This window comes from Bubalus bubalis, chromosome 17 (assembly GCF_019923935.1).
Source record: "Bubalus bubalis isolate 160015118507 breed Murrah chromosome 17, NDDB_SH_1, whole genome shotgun sequence".
In the NCBI taxonomy this organism is placed as follows: domain Eukaryota; kingdom Metazoa; phylum Chordata; class Mammalia; order Artiodactyla; family Bovidae; genus Bubalus; species Bubalus bubalis.
Window position 1 is genome coordinate 56,619,075 of NC_059173.1, and position 14,287 is coordinate 56,633,361.

The 14,287-nt window shown below is 37.6% G+C and overlaps 1 protein-coding gene across 8 annotated transcripts in view; it reads right to left on the bottom strand.

Moving 5' to 3' along the window:
• INPP4B (inositol polyphosphate-4-phosphatase type II B) overlaps positions 1-14,287 on the bottom strand; it is a 458,048-nt gene that overhangs the window by 86,030 nt on the left and 357,731 nt on the right. For 7 of the 8 annotated variants that reach the window (XM_025267085.3, XM_025267083.3, XM_025267089.3 and 4 more), the window contains 5 exons: positions 13,212-13,384; positions 11,838-11,961; positions 10,659-10,776; positions 5,024-5,164; positions 3,242-3,339 (listed from right to left, as the gene is read on the bottom strand). In XM_025267085.3, coding sequence (XP_025122870.3) covers positions 3,242-3,339; positions 5,024-5,164; positions 10,659-10,776; positions 11,838-11,961; positions 13,212-13,384 — 654 coding nt within the window. The remainder of the gene's footprint in view (positions 1-3,241; positions 3,340-5,023; positions 5,165-10,658; positions 10,777-11,837; positions 11,962-13,211; positions 13,385-14,287) is intronic. The other variant, XM_006053797.4, reaches the window with a different exon arrangement.

Genomic DNA, 14,287 nt, shown 5'->3' on the forward strand with positions numbered 1-14,287 from the left:
ATACAAGGGAGATGGAGTTGGAGGATAGTAATTCTTGAATTTGATGATTTCTTCCAAATGAACTTGAGACTTTCAAATATATTAGTCTATAAATCACCAGACTATGCTGAACACACTGAAAGGAAATGGAGTTCTGTTGTCTGGCATCTTTAACTTTACTCCCCTCCCCACTAATGACTCCTAAGGGGTGTGTGTCCTATTAGTACAGCTGATAGAGCTATCAGGACAAAAGGATTCTGCATGTGTCGACTGCTGAATTGAGACTATCAACTGAACCTACTACATATTTAACAGACTTGGAGAATATCTGGGGAAGAATCAATGTTACAGACCACAAAACTTAAGTATAAGAAAAGTAAAAGGATGGTAACTGTTTGATTGAAAGGGAAAATATAGGCTAAAATGACTTATTCATTAACTCCTGATATTGCAAAACTAGGGGACATCCCTAAATTAAAAAAAAAAAATCTTTTGGGATAAAAAGGGAAGTTTTTATTTACTAATAGAATTTCACTAGTTCATAAATAATAAAAAACCAGAGTAAGTAAATGATGGATAGGATATCCAAAATGGATGAATAAGTGAAAGTAATATACTTATCCTTTTAACACTACTACAAATTATCCCTTGATTTCACTATGAAAGAAAAATAGTAGATTATATGGATTAGGTACATGATCCCACGTGGAAATTTTTTCCTCCTTAACAAATAGCCTAACCTTTATTCCCACACTTAATAAAACTTTTTGGTTCTTCCTTGAATGGAGTGCAATCCAGTGATGCTTTGGGTTACAATATTTCTGCATGAAGAATAATCCTATATATGTCAGTATAATTTCAGATATGGTTCAGACTTTTGTTATGAAAAATAGCCACAGTCATGTCACACTTTCATTCTGCACCAAATCTATGTAGTGCTGTCTCAAAAATATGTTGTCGTAACAGGAAACAAAATATCAGAAAAATTCAGTATGTTAAGAAAATTTATTTTAACTAATGAAATAAAACTGATTTGATGCAAAAGTCCAGCCTGTTTTCAAGGATGAGATATTTTTATATGTTTCTAAAACTGCTATTTTAATTAGCAATACATTATATGAGATCTCATGTTCTTCAAGTTTTTAAAACTTACACTCCCATGGAGAGTTTAAATGACCTTAATGTAGGGTTTACTTTGTATTTCCTATCTGAGAAACATTTCAACAATTATTTATACATATTTCTTTTTTGGAGTCCATAATTGTTTATGTATATAGTATTGAAATCATCCAAAGACTTTATCAACAACCTACTTTTTAATATAATGTGTGTTTTGAGTAGAGATGGTATACCATTGGTTCTCAAACATTAGTATGGATCAGAAATCATCCGGAAGCCTTATTAAAACAGAGTGCAGGGCAAGTGCAATAGATCTGCAGCGGGGCCTGAGTATTTGCATTGATAACAAATTTCCAGGTGATACTTTGAAAGGACCCCTATAAATAGAAAACAAGTTGTCTCTAAAAATTCTGGGAATTACTTCCAAATTACAAGTAACTGTGAGAGAATTATCCAGCAACATCCAAGTTATAAAAAACTTTTCCCATTAATTACTAAAGCAAGATAGTTTTGTTTATATTATTAACCTTCCAAGTAATTTACAAATCTGAAATTCATAAGTATGCTGACTGCCAAAGAATCCCTCTGTACTTAATTTCTATTTGGCATTAAAAAAATTTTATGTGAAATAAAACATAAAAACAGCAGTAAAATTCTCTAATGATACATACATGGATATGCTTATGCCACTATAATATTCTGAAGTAAAATCACTGTGTTATAAAGAGGCCTAAATACTCTGCTACCTAAGCTATTTCAAACCAAGTATCAGAATACAGATCAGTCAAATTGCCAGCAGATAGATGACAGGCAGACTTTAATTACAGCTTTTGGTAACAATATTTCCTACTTTATTAAAATCTAGTTTCTTATTGTGACTATTTAAGTATCTCAACTTATTTATGTATAGTACTTATGGAAGAGCTCCAAATACATTCTTGAATCTGTGATTTTGGATTGCTCAAATACGTGCTTAATTTTGTGGGGGGAAAAGATGGCAGTACTGAACCATGGCCCAAAATAAAACAGAAAACAAAATGTAAAACATATTTCTATAGGCTTATACCCCAACATGTTCACAGAAATATTGCAATCAGTTCTGTTCAGTTCAGTCGCTCAGTCGTGTCCGACTCTTTGTGACCCCATGAATCGCAGCACGCCAGGCCTCCCTGTCCATCACCAACTCCCGGAGTTCACTCAGACTCACGTCCATCGAGTCAGTGATGCCATCCAGCCATCTCATCCTCTGTCAGCCCCTTCTCCTCCTGCCCCCAATCCCTCCCAGCATCAGAGTCTTTTCCAATGAGTCAACTCTTCACATGAGGTGGCCAAAGTACTGGAGTTTCAGCTTCAGCATCATTCCTTCCAAGGAACACCCAGGATCTCCTTTAGAATGGACTGGTTGGAAATATTGCAATAAGTATGTTCAATAATTTGTGCCTTAATTTATATCACTTTTAATTAGTTGTAAAATTTATGTTCTGATTTATATAATAGGAATATATATATACGTACACACACACAGATCCTGATGCTAGGAAAGATAGAAGGCAGGAGGAGAAGGGGACAACAGAGGATGAGATGGTTGGATGGCATCACCGACTCAATGGACATGAGTTTGAGCAAGCTCCAGGAGATGGTGAAGGACAGGGAAGCCTGGCGTGCTGCAGTCCATGGGCTCAAAAAGAGTCGGAAATGACTGAGCAACTGAAGAACAACACACACACAAATATATGCTAGAGATATATCTGATGTAGACTATAAATCAGAAACCTAAATCTGTATTAAAGTCTTTTATGTAGTTAAGAATGTACAAAATTTCTGTTGGATTCAGTTGAGATTTCTAATTATGAATTCCTTATTTTTAACTTCCAGCACTTTCCCAGGGCACCGAAATTAATGTCCTAATATGAGCAGCAGGACACACTTGAATGCAATCAGAACAACGAGGCAGGTGTCTGCGAGGCCACCTTGGCAATCAGTCTCTTTGGCGCAAACAATTTCAAAATCACTCTCACATTCCCACCCCGTGTTTTTTCCTTCCATTGACCTTTATGTCTGTCCTCTCCCAAAGAATTATTAATCAAGAGATTATTATTGTTGTGGGGTGGTTTTTTTTTTTTTTGGTAACTTGCATACTTACAATCAGGAGGCATCTTTTCCATAAATACTGTGTAATACTCTTTAAGGAGTTCAAAATTTTCCTGATTAATACTTTCTTGCAAAGAGACATCTCCAAACCTAAATATAGAAAAAAGAGAATAATTATGGTTTATAAAACAGGACTCCAAAGTAACTTTTTTATCTTTCTTTTTTAAATAGATGGTAACAGTTTTGCAAGGCAGGAATCTGTTTTTTGAAACAACATTGCATAATGGTGATTTCTAACATATTCCAGTTTCCACTGGCCCTGATTCCACCGATCTTTTTTGACATACCAAAGTATTCTTAGAATCATCATATGCGAACCTGAATGACATAAATCTAAAACACTAACCCCATGCCTCTACATAACTGAGACTCTGTCCAAGTTAGTTTCTCCATCTCTGCAGGGCTGTATCTCTAAAGACACAAAACCTCTTCCCTCTCTTTCTATTCTTCCAATCTTCCTCTTCACCAGTGATAGCTTGAGGAGAGGTCCAGAAGACCAGGACCAGATACTGAGCTGCATATAGCCTTAAACACACTGCTACAGGCGCATGTAGGGCCCTCCACTCTCCCAGGGACAAGCTCACTTCTGTAAACTATTTTTTCCTGTCCATACCATGAAGGATGCCAGCCTCTGTACTGGTGCTCTTCTGCTATCTTCTCAAGAGGACTATAAACGTAGTGGTTTTTTAGTTTAGTTAAAAAACAACAGTAAATGATTAAAACATTCTTACCTATCATGGCAAAGAACACACTAGCTAACTATGGGGGTAGGAGATATATGGAGAAGGCGATAGCACCCCACTCCAGTACTCTTGCCTGGAAAATCCCATGGACGGAGGAGCCTGGTGGGCTGCAGTCCATGGGGTCGCTAAGAGTCGGACACGACTGAGTGACTTCCCTTTCACTTTTCGCTTTCATGCATTGGAGAAGGAAATGGCAACCCCTCCAGTGTTCTTGCCTGGAGAATCCCAGGGACGGGGGAGCCTGGTGGGCTGCCATCTATGGGGTCGCACAGAGTCGGACACGACTGAAGCGACTTAGCAGCAGCAGCAGGAGATATATAGAGACTAAATTATAGACAAGGAAGCATTTTAAATACTCTCCAAAAGTTTAACTTTGGGGAGCTTTTTCAGCCAGGCTTTATAGCAAGACAGTATCTTCTTTCTGTAAGAAGTTTTAGAGAATCTTTTAAAAATCTATTCTGTGAACCTTAACTCTTATCTGTTTTTGATAATCTCTACATGTGAACCATATGAGATGCTAAAGTTAATTCCTTCATCTGCTAAAAAATGGTTTGTCACCATTACTTACGAAATCACATAAAACCATATGTCATTTAACTGAGCAAACTATTATGAAAGGATGTGTTGGCATCCTCCAATAACAATTATTTTAGTAAATAAAACAAAGGAAAGGATAACATGTTTTAGGTCCAGAAAATTTTGCCATAATTAGTAGAGTTTACAATGGTGAAATACATGTGAGCATAAAACAATTCTAAAATTTGATACACACACATAGGTATTCGGACACATGAGGAAAGCTAACCCATGTGAATATTTTGGTATTGACACCAATATTTTCCTTATTATTTTACAACTTTAAATTTGATATGAGCCAGGAATCCTTAAATATGAATAATTCTATCAAGTAATTTAGTATGGATGAAAGGAAAATGTTACCCATGAATCCAGTGTCTATGTACATGTGGAATTACTCAGCATATTCATAACAATTAAAAAAAAAAAGAACCGATCTTATATCTGAACCTTACCTCTCAGCAAGAGTTTGCTGTTCATTGATTCCAACGTTAAAAAGTACTGGATGCACATGAAGCAACTGTCCTTCTTTAATCTGCAGAGGCAGTGACTCAAACACCCTTGCTGGAACCTTCACCTCTACCACATAGTGTTCACTGGAGAGAAGGGGACAGAGAGATATAAAGCAGTACTGCTTTATTCCATTCAATTGTATTACCATAGAGTCATTGAAAAGAAACAACAAAACAGCTGGAATAAAGCACTGATTCAGGTTTTTGGCTGCTATTTGCTTATTTTCTATTATTAATTCATTTGATACTCATTTCATTCACTTCACTATTAAATTACTTGGCATAAAGAAGTGTTTACATTTACTTCTATTACTTTGAGTTGTTTTAGGAAACGAAGAACATTTAGTGCATGTTCATATACCATGTGCATAAGAGCGTCAATATTTGTTTTCTTGATTTAATTATTTTAGAACCAAGTCTCAGTGATAAGCAATTAAATGATGGATTTTCAATAAAGTGAAACTAATGAATGAAATCATTTATAACATTTTTAGCATAGCCTAATTGTTATTATTGATGAACCCCCCTGTTTGTGATGGCCTGATGGAAATGCAATAGTTTTATTACTTAAGATGTAACCTTTGGTGATTCCTGATCATTTCTCCACATTATCATGGGAGTATTTTTTCATTGGAAATTTCCATTAAAAATTACCCCTAATGTTTAGTGTTGAAGATTTAAGTTAGGATTCACAAAATAAGGTCAAGAAGAATAGATGCTTATATATTCATTCTGAAATGTAGTATCTTTTGATCCAGTGTGAACTGAGCAAAGAAATGTCAAGTTTCACCTGGAATTAAGGAAAGTCCGTGTGTTTCCTGAACCATACAGATTGCTAGTGTTGTAATGTGTATATGGCGTAAGGAAGAACAGGAGAATCGGCGGGTCTCTGAAAATCTTTTCAGTTTCTCTGGTATAATAATACTGATACTTACTCTGAATCCTCGACTGCGAGACATTTTCACCTCAGCTTTGAACGAGAGAACTGGGAAATACCATCCATCCAGCAAGCAGGGATGTTAGCACTACCCTCAGATGGATGGACATTTTCTTTTTCTTTTTAAAATTGCTTTCAGTGTCCTTTACAATAGACTGGCTAACAGACAGCTGATATTTACTTATTTCAAAATTTTCTGGAATATGAGAAGATTCAATGGGTAAAGTCTGCTCTGCTTTTAAAGATTGCTCTAAAGGTGAAACATTATACACTTTATGATAGCTTTTTAAAAATTGAAGCATACTTGATTTACAATGTTGTCTTAGTTTCAGATGTATATCAAAGTGATACAGTTATCTGCACATACATCTTTTCAGATTCTTTTCCATTATAGGTTATTATAAAGTATTGAATATAGTTCACTGTACTATTAAGTAGGTCCTTGTTTATCTATTTTAAACATAATATTGTGTATCTGCTAATCCCATACTCCTAATTTATCCCCCCATTCTCCTTTGGTGTGGTAGCCATTCCCTTCTCCAGGGGATCTTCCCAACCCAGGGATTGAATCTGGGTCTTCTGCATTTCAGGCAGATTCTTTATCATCTGAGCCACCAGGGAAACCCCAAGAATACTGGAGTGGGAAGCCACTTGCCCTGGTGGGTCAGATGGTAGAGAATCTGCCTGAAATGCAGGAGACATAGGTTGAATTCCTGTGTCAGGAAGATCGCCTAGAGAAGGCAATGGCAACCCACTCCAGTATTCTTGCCTACAGAACTCCATGGACAGAGGAGCCTGGTGGGCTACAGTCCATGGGGTCACAAAAAGTCGAACACGACTGAGCTACTAACATTTTCACTTTCCCCTTTAGTAACCATGTTTGTTTTCTATTTATGCTTTTTAAATAAGTACATTTGTATTATCTTTTTGATCCTGCATATAGTGATATCATATGACACTTGTCTTTGTATGACTTGTTTCACTTAGTATGATAATCTCTAGGTCCATCTATGCTGCTTCCAATGGCATTATTTCATTCTCTTTTATGGCTGAATCGTATTCCATTTTGTACATATGTGTGTATATATGTATATACATACACACATCAATCTTCTTTATCCATTCATTTGTCATTGGGCATGTAAGTTGCTTCCATGTCTTGGTTTTTGTAAATAGTGCTGCTATGAACATCAGGGTGTATGAATCTTTTTGAATTACAGTTTTTGTTTTTCCTAGGAATGGGATTGTTGGATCATATGTTAACTTTATTTTTAGTTTTTAAGAAACCTTCATACCATTTTCCAATTAACGTTCCCACCAACAGTGTAGGAGGGTTCCCATTTCGCCACAAACCTCTCCAGTGTTTACTATTTTTAGTTTTTGATGGTGGCCGTTCTGATTGGTATGAGGGGATACCTCTTGGTAGTTTTGATTTGCATTTCTCTAATAATTAGCGATTAAGGTGAAGGACAGGGAAGCCTGGCATGCTGCAGTCCATGGGGTCGCAAAGAGTTGGACACAACTGAGTGACTGAACAACAAAATAATTAGCAATGTTGAACATCTTTTCATGTGCCCATTGGCCAAATGTATGCTTCTTTGGAGAAATGCCTATTTAGGTCTATTGCACATTTTTTTTTTTTTTTTGATCAGGTTGTTTGTGAGTGTGTTTTATATTGAGCTGTATAAGCTGTTTGTATATTTTGGAAATTAATCCCCTGTCAGTTGCATCATTTTCTCCCATCCCATTGGTAGTCTTTTTGTTTTGTTTATGGTTTCCTTTGCTGAGTAAAGGCTTTTGAGTTTAATTAGGTCCCATTTGTTTATTTTTGCTTTTATTTCCATTGCACTCAGAGACGGATCCAAAAAACATTGCTGCGATTTATGTCGGAGTGTTCTGCCTATGTTTTGTCACTCCATTAAAATATAATTGACATAAGCTCATTGTTTTAAGTATATAATTCAGAGTTTTAGCAAATTTATAGAGTTGTGCAATCTCAACCATAATTCACTTTCAGAACATTTCCACTGCCTTAAAAAAATCTCCTTTGACTGTCTGCATTCAAACCCCAACCCCCAAAGTCAGCCCCAGGAAACAACTGATCTATTTCTATGTCTCTACAGATTTTACTTTTCTACATGTTTCATATAAAAAGAATCATGCAACATATAGTCCTTCGTGTCTGGCTTTTCTCATTTAGCATCATTTTTCAGTCATGTGTGTCATAGCATGTGTTAGTAGCCTGCTGAATAGTGTCCTGTTGTTTGGGAATACCACATTTTGTCTGTGCATTCAAGTTGATGAACACTTGATTACTTCATGATTTTGGCTACCTGTGTTCTGAAAAATACTACTAGTTTTGTGTGGACATTTCCTCTTGGGAATATACTGATGAGTCATGTAGTAATTTTAGGTTAACTTTTTCAGCAACTGCCAAATTGTTTCCAAAGTGATAGGACCACCAATAATGAATGAGGATTCCAGCTCAGTGAACATGGACTGTCTTTTCATTTATTGGATCATATTAACTTCTCGAAGCATTATTTTGTGTGTTCTGTTTCCAATTCTAAAGCAACCATCTTATGACTAAGAACTAAATTTGTGCACAAATTTAGAAGTTGCTCAGTCATGTCCACCTCTTTGCAACCCCACGGACTATATAGTCCGTGCAATTCTCCAGGCTAGAATACTGGAGTGGGTAGCCTTTCCCTTCTCCAGGGGATCTTTCCAACCCAGAGATCGAACCCAGGTCTCCCGCATTGCAGGCAGATTTTTTTACCAGCTGAGCCACAAGGGAAGCCTAAGAATACTGGAGTAGGTAGCCTATCCCTCTTCCAGTGGATCTTCCTGACCCAGGAATTGAACCAGGGTGTCCTGCATTGCAGGCGGATTCTTTACCAACTTAGCTATCAGGTGTGGTGTGCATGCTCTGACTCCCCGAAACCCCATGGACTGCAACCCACCAGGCTCCCCTGTCCATGGGATTTTCCAGGCAAGAATACTGGAGTGGGTTGCCATTTCTTAGAGTGCTTTATTAAATTCAGTCTGATGTAGTTATTCTATTTGATGCTATTGTGAATGGTTATCTAGTCACCATTGTTTCTAACAACTTTTCATGAGTGTGCTTTATTCTTTTTCTTCTCTGGTCCAAACCAAGTCAGCCCCCTCTGGCAGGAGACTGTCAGGTTTTATGGCCTGCTTTGCCCTCAAAACTGTGCTGACAGAGCTGGGAATGATGGGAGCAACTCGGCAAAAATGCCACAGACTCCTACTGACTTATCCAATGCACACCAGTTTTTCACGAATAAGTATTTCTAAATTTGTGCACAATTTTAGTTCTTAGTCGTAAGATGGTTGCTTTAGAAAATTCTGTCCAATTATGATGTCGCTTTCTGGAGAAAAAAATTGCCAAGCTGCTCACTTTGCCATTCCAGTTTCATTCCCATCCATATGATAGCTTTTGAATTTAGATACAGTCTAAAGAACTCCCTCAGAAAAAAACATCTGCACTCTGCCTAGAGCAAATGGCCTGGTAAGTTTCGCTTATAAATTGTGATAAAAGTATCCGTTTCCCACTTTTGCTAATAATCTTCATAGTAATACAAGGTGGCACTGTTTTCTAGGCATGTATATGAGCAATTTTATTCCCTTTTCTTCCAATGAATGGCAAATTAAGCATTAGGCTGCATTTGAGATACTTAGTTTTAAAGGGATGTGTTTTTTCTTTATATATGACTTACCTTTCAATCAACCATGGATTTCTGGGCATTCTTTACACAAAATTTTAAATAATTATATGTTTATTATAGAAAGAAAGCAAGTTTAGTTTGAATTTTTATATTTCATACCTAAGTCTCTTCATTTCTCTCTGGCACGAAAAGGGCTCTCTTTAGAAAATTCATTTTTTTTTCACTGTGATTTGAGAAAGCTTCAAATTTCAAATATCTTCATGCAGCATTTAAAAGTGCTAATGCCAGAATGGTTAAAATTTCGAGGACTTCTGACTGAAATAATTTATCCATAGGATGTAATTCTTCTATTGGAGGTCTGTTCTACACACCATCATTTTTCTTAATTATTTGATATTTTGCCCATCATACAATGACCTTCAAAGCTATTTATTTAAAACTGTTCTTGGAAATCTCAGTCTGACAGTGAATTGTCAAAAATAATTAAGAAAAATGGTGGCATATGCCCCTGACATAGAAATACATCTTTTCTAAAATGTTGCTGCTTTTAGCAGAATTTAATATCATCTCAAGAATTATGACACTATTAACCAAATGATTCCAGCAAAAGTAAAAACATCCAGAGCTTTAGACTAGATAGTAATAAAAAGAAAAATGTTTTTTCTCATGCTTACTATTACTTTGAATTCCTCACATTTCACGGGGGAGCATTATCCTATTTATTTCACTACAGTGCAATTTATAAACATCCATGAAACTTCTAGGAGTTTTTCAGTATCTTCCTCTGTCATGTCACCTACATTTATTTCTCATTCAAAGACTCATTCAAAAAAGGAAAAGAGAACAAAAGAAACATTTCCAAGCTAAATCTCAATTCTCCTTGGCTCTGTTGTCAGAGGTTAGTAAAAAACATCTAACAAAGCTTAGTCTTTAGGAAATGGGCACCACTTACCGCCTTCCTGTTATAACTGGCAAGACATCATTGGATGTGGCTTCAATTATTTTAAATGCGACTTTTTTCAAATCCGAAATACCAACGGCCATGTCCTCCAGCATTCCAATTTCCTCACCTAAGCAAGGGCAAAGGAACCTAGTTACAAACACACTATTTGAAGAGAATGTCACTTTGTACTCCGCCTCCCTGCTAGAATTTGTTCTAACAATTTAGTGAATGAGTTCCTGAATGCAGTGAATCCATTCTAAGGACATTTGCCTGAGTCTGAAGGTTTTCATCAGTGAAATCAGAACCGTTTCAATAGACTCCAGCTGTCCATATACCCTTTGAAGGAAGGAAGGAGGTATACCTTTCCTGAAAGGCTAGAGAAAAGCTTTAATTCTTTGATGACACAAAGTATTGTGCAAATCTTTCTCCCTTGGCAGGACTGACATTTGATTTCTAGAAAATAGAAACGGTTGCATTGAAGATCACTGACCTAAGCTCATGCTAGCTTTATATTTAATACCCTGAAAAAATAAAGCCTAACGAGGAGGTAATTAAGAATAAGTCCTGTGCAAAAGAAATATAATGTGAGCCACATACACACTTTTAAATATCATAGAAGTCAGATTTTTAGAGTAAAATTTTAAAGGTGAAATTACCTTTAATACTGTTTTCCTTTAGCCCAATATATCCCAAACAGCATTTCAGCTGTAAATCAATATACAATGATTAATTATTCATTAATTATTAATATAAAACTGTTTTCCACTAGTCTTTGAAGTCTGGTGGGCATGTCGAGGACTTATTGATCTGGCCTAGGTATGTTTCAAGGGCTCAATTGCCACACCAACCTATGTATTGAACAGGGCAGTTCTAGACATTAGAGACTTGGGAACTTTAAAAATCCAGTCATTGAAACTAGGTTGGCAAAGGCTTTTTATATTTAAAAAGCCAGATGGTTGCTCAGGACTCCACTGTGAAGTAATCTATAATTCCATTTTCAAAACATAATGAGGTTAAAAGCACAGTGACAAGGAGAATGAATATAACGAACTGAAAGTTATATTCTTTCTCTAATGCTTGATGCAAGAAAGGTTGACCTCTTATTTTTATGTTTAACTGAAGAATCTATGGATCACGTAGCCTTATGAATAGGGATATTATTTTGACATGGACTAAAGCAATACTCACTGTACGTACTCAGCAGTCCTTCATACTGTACTATCAATCCCACCGTGTGAAGCTGCTCAAGGAAGCCAGGCTCATACAGACTTGTGTGCAATTTGATGATAAATCCACAAACCAATCCAGCAAGCTAAAAAAAGAAAAGAAAGAAAAGAAAAGCACTGAAGAAATTCCTGGGGTCAGTGAGCTTCAATTTAAAAATATTTAAGACTTTTGAGACATCACAGACTTCATTAGAAATTTCCAAGTATGTGTAACAAAATTGTAACTATTTATATATCCATTTTGAAACCACGGATGTCTACACCCATGCTGTAGGACAGTTTGGGAAAGGCAGCACTGTGAAAAGGGAAAGACCAGGCAGTAAAATCATAAAAAGTCACTTAACACTTCCAAGACTTTCTCACTTATTTTTGCACATGAAGAATAGAGATAATAGTTCTCATTCCACAGAGTCGTTGAAAGAACATAGTGGAGAGATTTGTGTAAGGTGGAGCAAAGTGCCTGACACTTCGCTCCATTTACTACTGGGTCATCCATGAAATCATAGGGGACAAGAGATATTTTGGTTAAATTATTCCCTTTATCTGGATGGTTTACAAAGACAGACTTCTGTCTCTTTCCCTCCAGGTGTGTGTCTACAAAACTCAGTCATGGGTGCAGGCAAGAGGGGAGTGGGAGCACGGCTATTCTGACGGAGGCCAACCTTGTCGCCACGGGCTAGGGTGGGGTGTAGCAACGGAGGTGATACTGCCCAACTTTCATCCAAGACTATGGCCTGGCAAACTTCTATATAAATGACAAAAACAAAAAGCAACAACAACAAAACAGACTATTATAAGGCCCTGTCCCGGAATTCAGGAGGGAGCTGTAGAAATAAGGGTTGCAAACAGATCCCTTTTGCCAGTCCTGGCTACTATCTGCACAGCGCATGGTGCAGAGACCCCAGGAATAATATGAGGACAGGACAAGGGACTCTTTCTTCAAAGACTCTGTGCGCTGTGAAACAATGGACATTTCAGGGACTTGGCCACCTTTTTGCAGAAATAAATACTTAAGGTCTCACACACTGTTTCTATTCAGCTAGGTATCTATCATGAATAAGAAAAGCTGGGTATCAATACCTTAAGAAAAGGATCCCCTTAAAAAGCAAACTACTAGACTTTCTTGGCATTCCAATGATTAAGACTCCAAGCTTCCAATGCAGGGGGCATGGGTTTGATCCCTGGTCAGGGAACCAGGATCCCACAGGCCAGGCGGTATGTATGGCCAAAAAAATAAAATAAAAAGCAGACTATCATAAGAAGATCTCTTTCCTCACTGAGGATACTATCTGACAGCCCATCAGTGCGCTGGGCTCAAAAAACAAGAGGCACCTACTGCTTGGCTGAAGACGATGTCTCTTCTCAGCGTCAGCATCAAACACTGGGGCAGGCTGTAGGCGAGCTCCTGGAGGAGCACGAAGGTCAGGGACTGCTTAGCTCGATTCACCACTTCTCCCATGCAGTCCTTCAGTGTAAGGATGAGGGGATACAACTGCTCATACCAGTCTTCTGTGGGATGGACAGAGCATAAGAAGAGTGGGATAGATAGATTAAAGAAGGTCTTGGAGGATAGAACCAATTTATTTATTGTCAGTGATGTTCTACGCCATACTTAGAAGTTACAAAGATAAAAGATTTCTAATCCCAATCTTTCCTCTGAACTCCTGATGTCTATAACCAGCCACCCATTGGATCTCTCCACTTGGATCCTATCTCACTCATTTATAGAAGAACTTCTCTTCCTCTCTGCTCATCTCTAATCTGGGCATTGCCTGGATCTTGGTGGATGGTGCCACCAAACTCTTCCCCTGCTGGAAACATATTTTCCTGGACTCCTTCTATAGTCTTCACACTTACTGGGTAATGAAATTAGTTCTACCATCATAATAGGGCTTCCCTGTGGCTCAGATGGTAAAGAATCTGCCTGCAATGCGGGAGACCTAGGTTCTATCTCTGGGTCAAGATGTTCCCCCAGAGAAGGGAATGGCTACCGCCTCCAGTGTTCTTGCCTGGAGAATTCCATGGACAGAGGAACCTGGTGAACTACAGTCTAGGGGTTTCAAAGACCCATCAAACACTCATCTTCCTTTTGCCCTCTCCCATCATCAGTTATCCGTTTCCCATGGACTGCTTTCTATCCTGCTCTGTAAGTGACTCCTCTTCCTCCAGGCATATCCTTCTCCAATCTTTTCTCAAAAGAGTTGCTACAGAGATCTTTCTAATCAATTTGAATTCCATCACTCACTCTTTCATTTCCTTACTATTTTAAAGACACCAAAGCATTCAGAACAAAGTCCCAAAGCATGACAGACCCTGCATTATCTGATCTCTGCCTATGTGTCCAGTCTCATCTCTCAGAGCTTTTTCATTTGTAGCCTTGAGTCCCAGGAGAGCTGAACAGACAAATTTCCC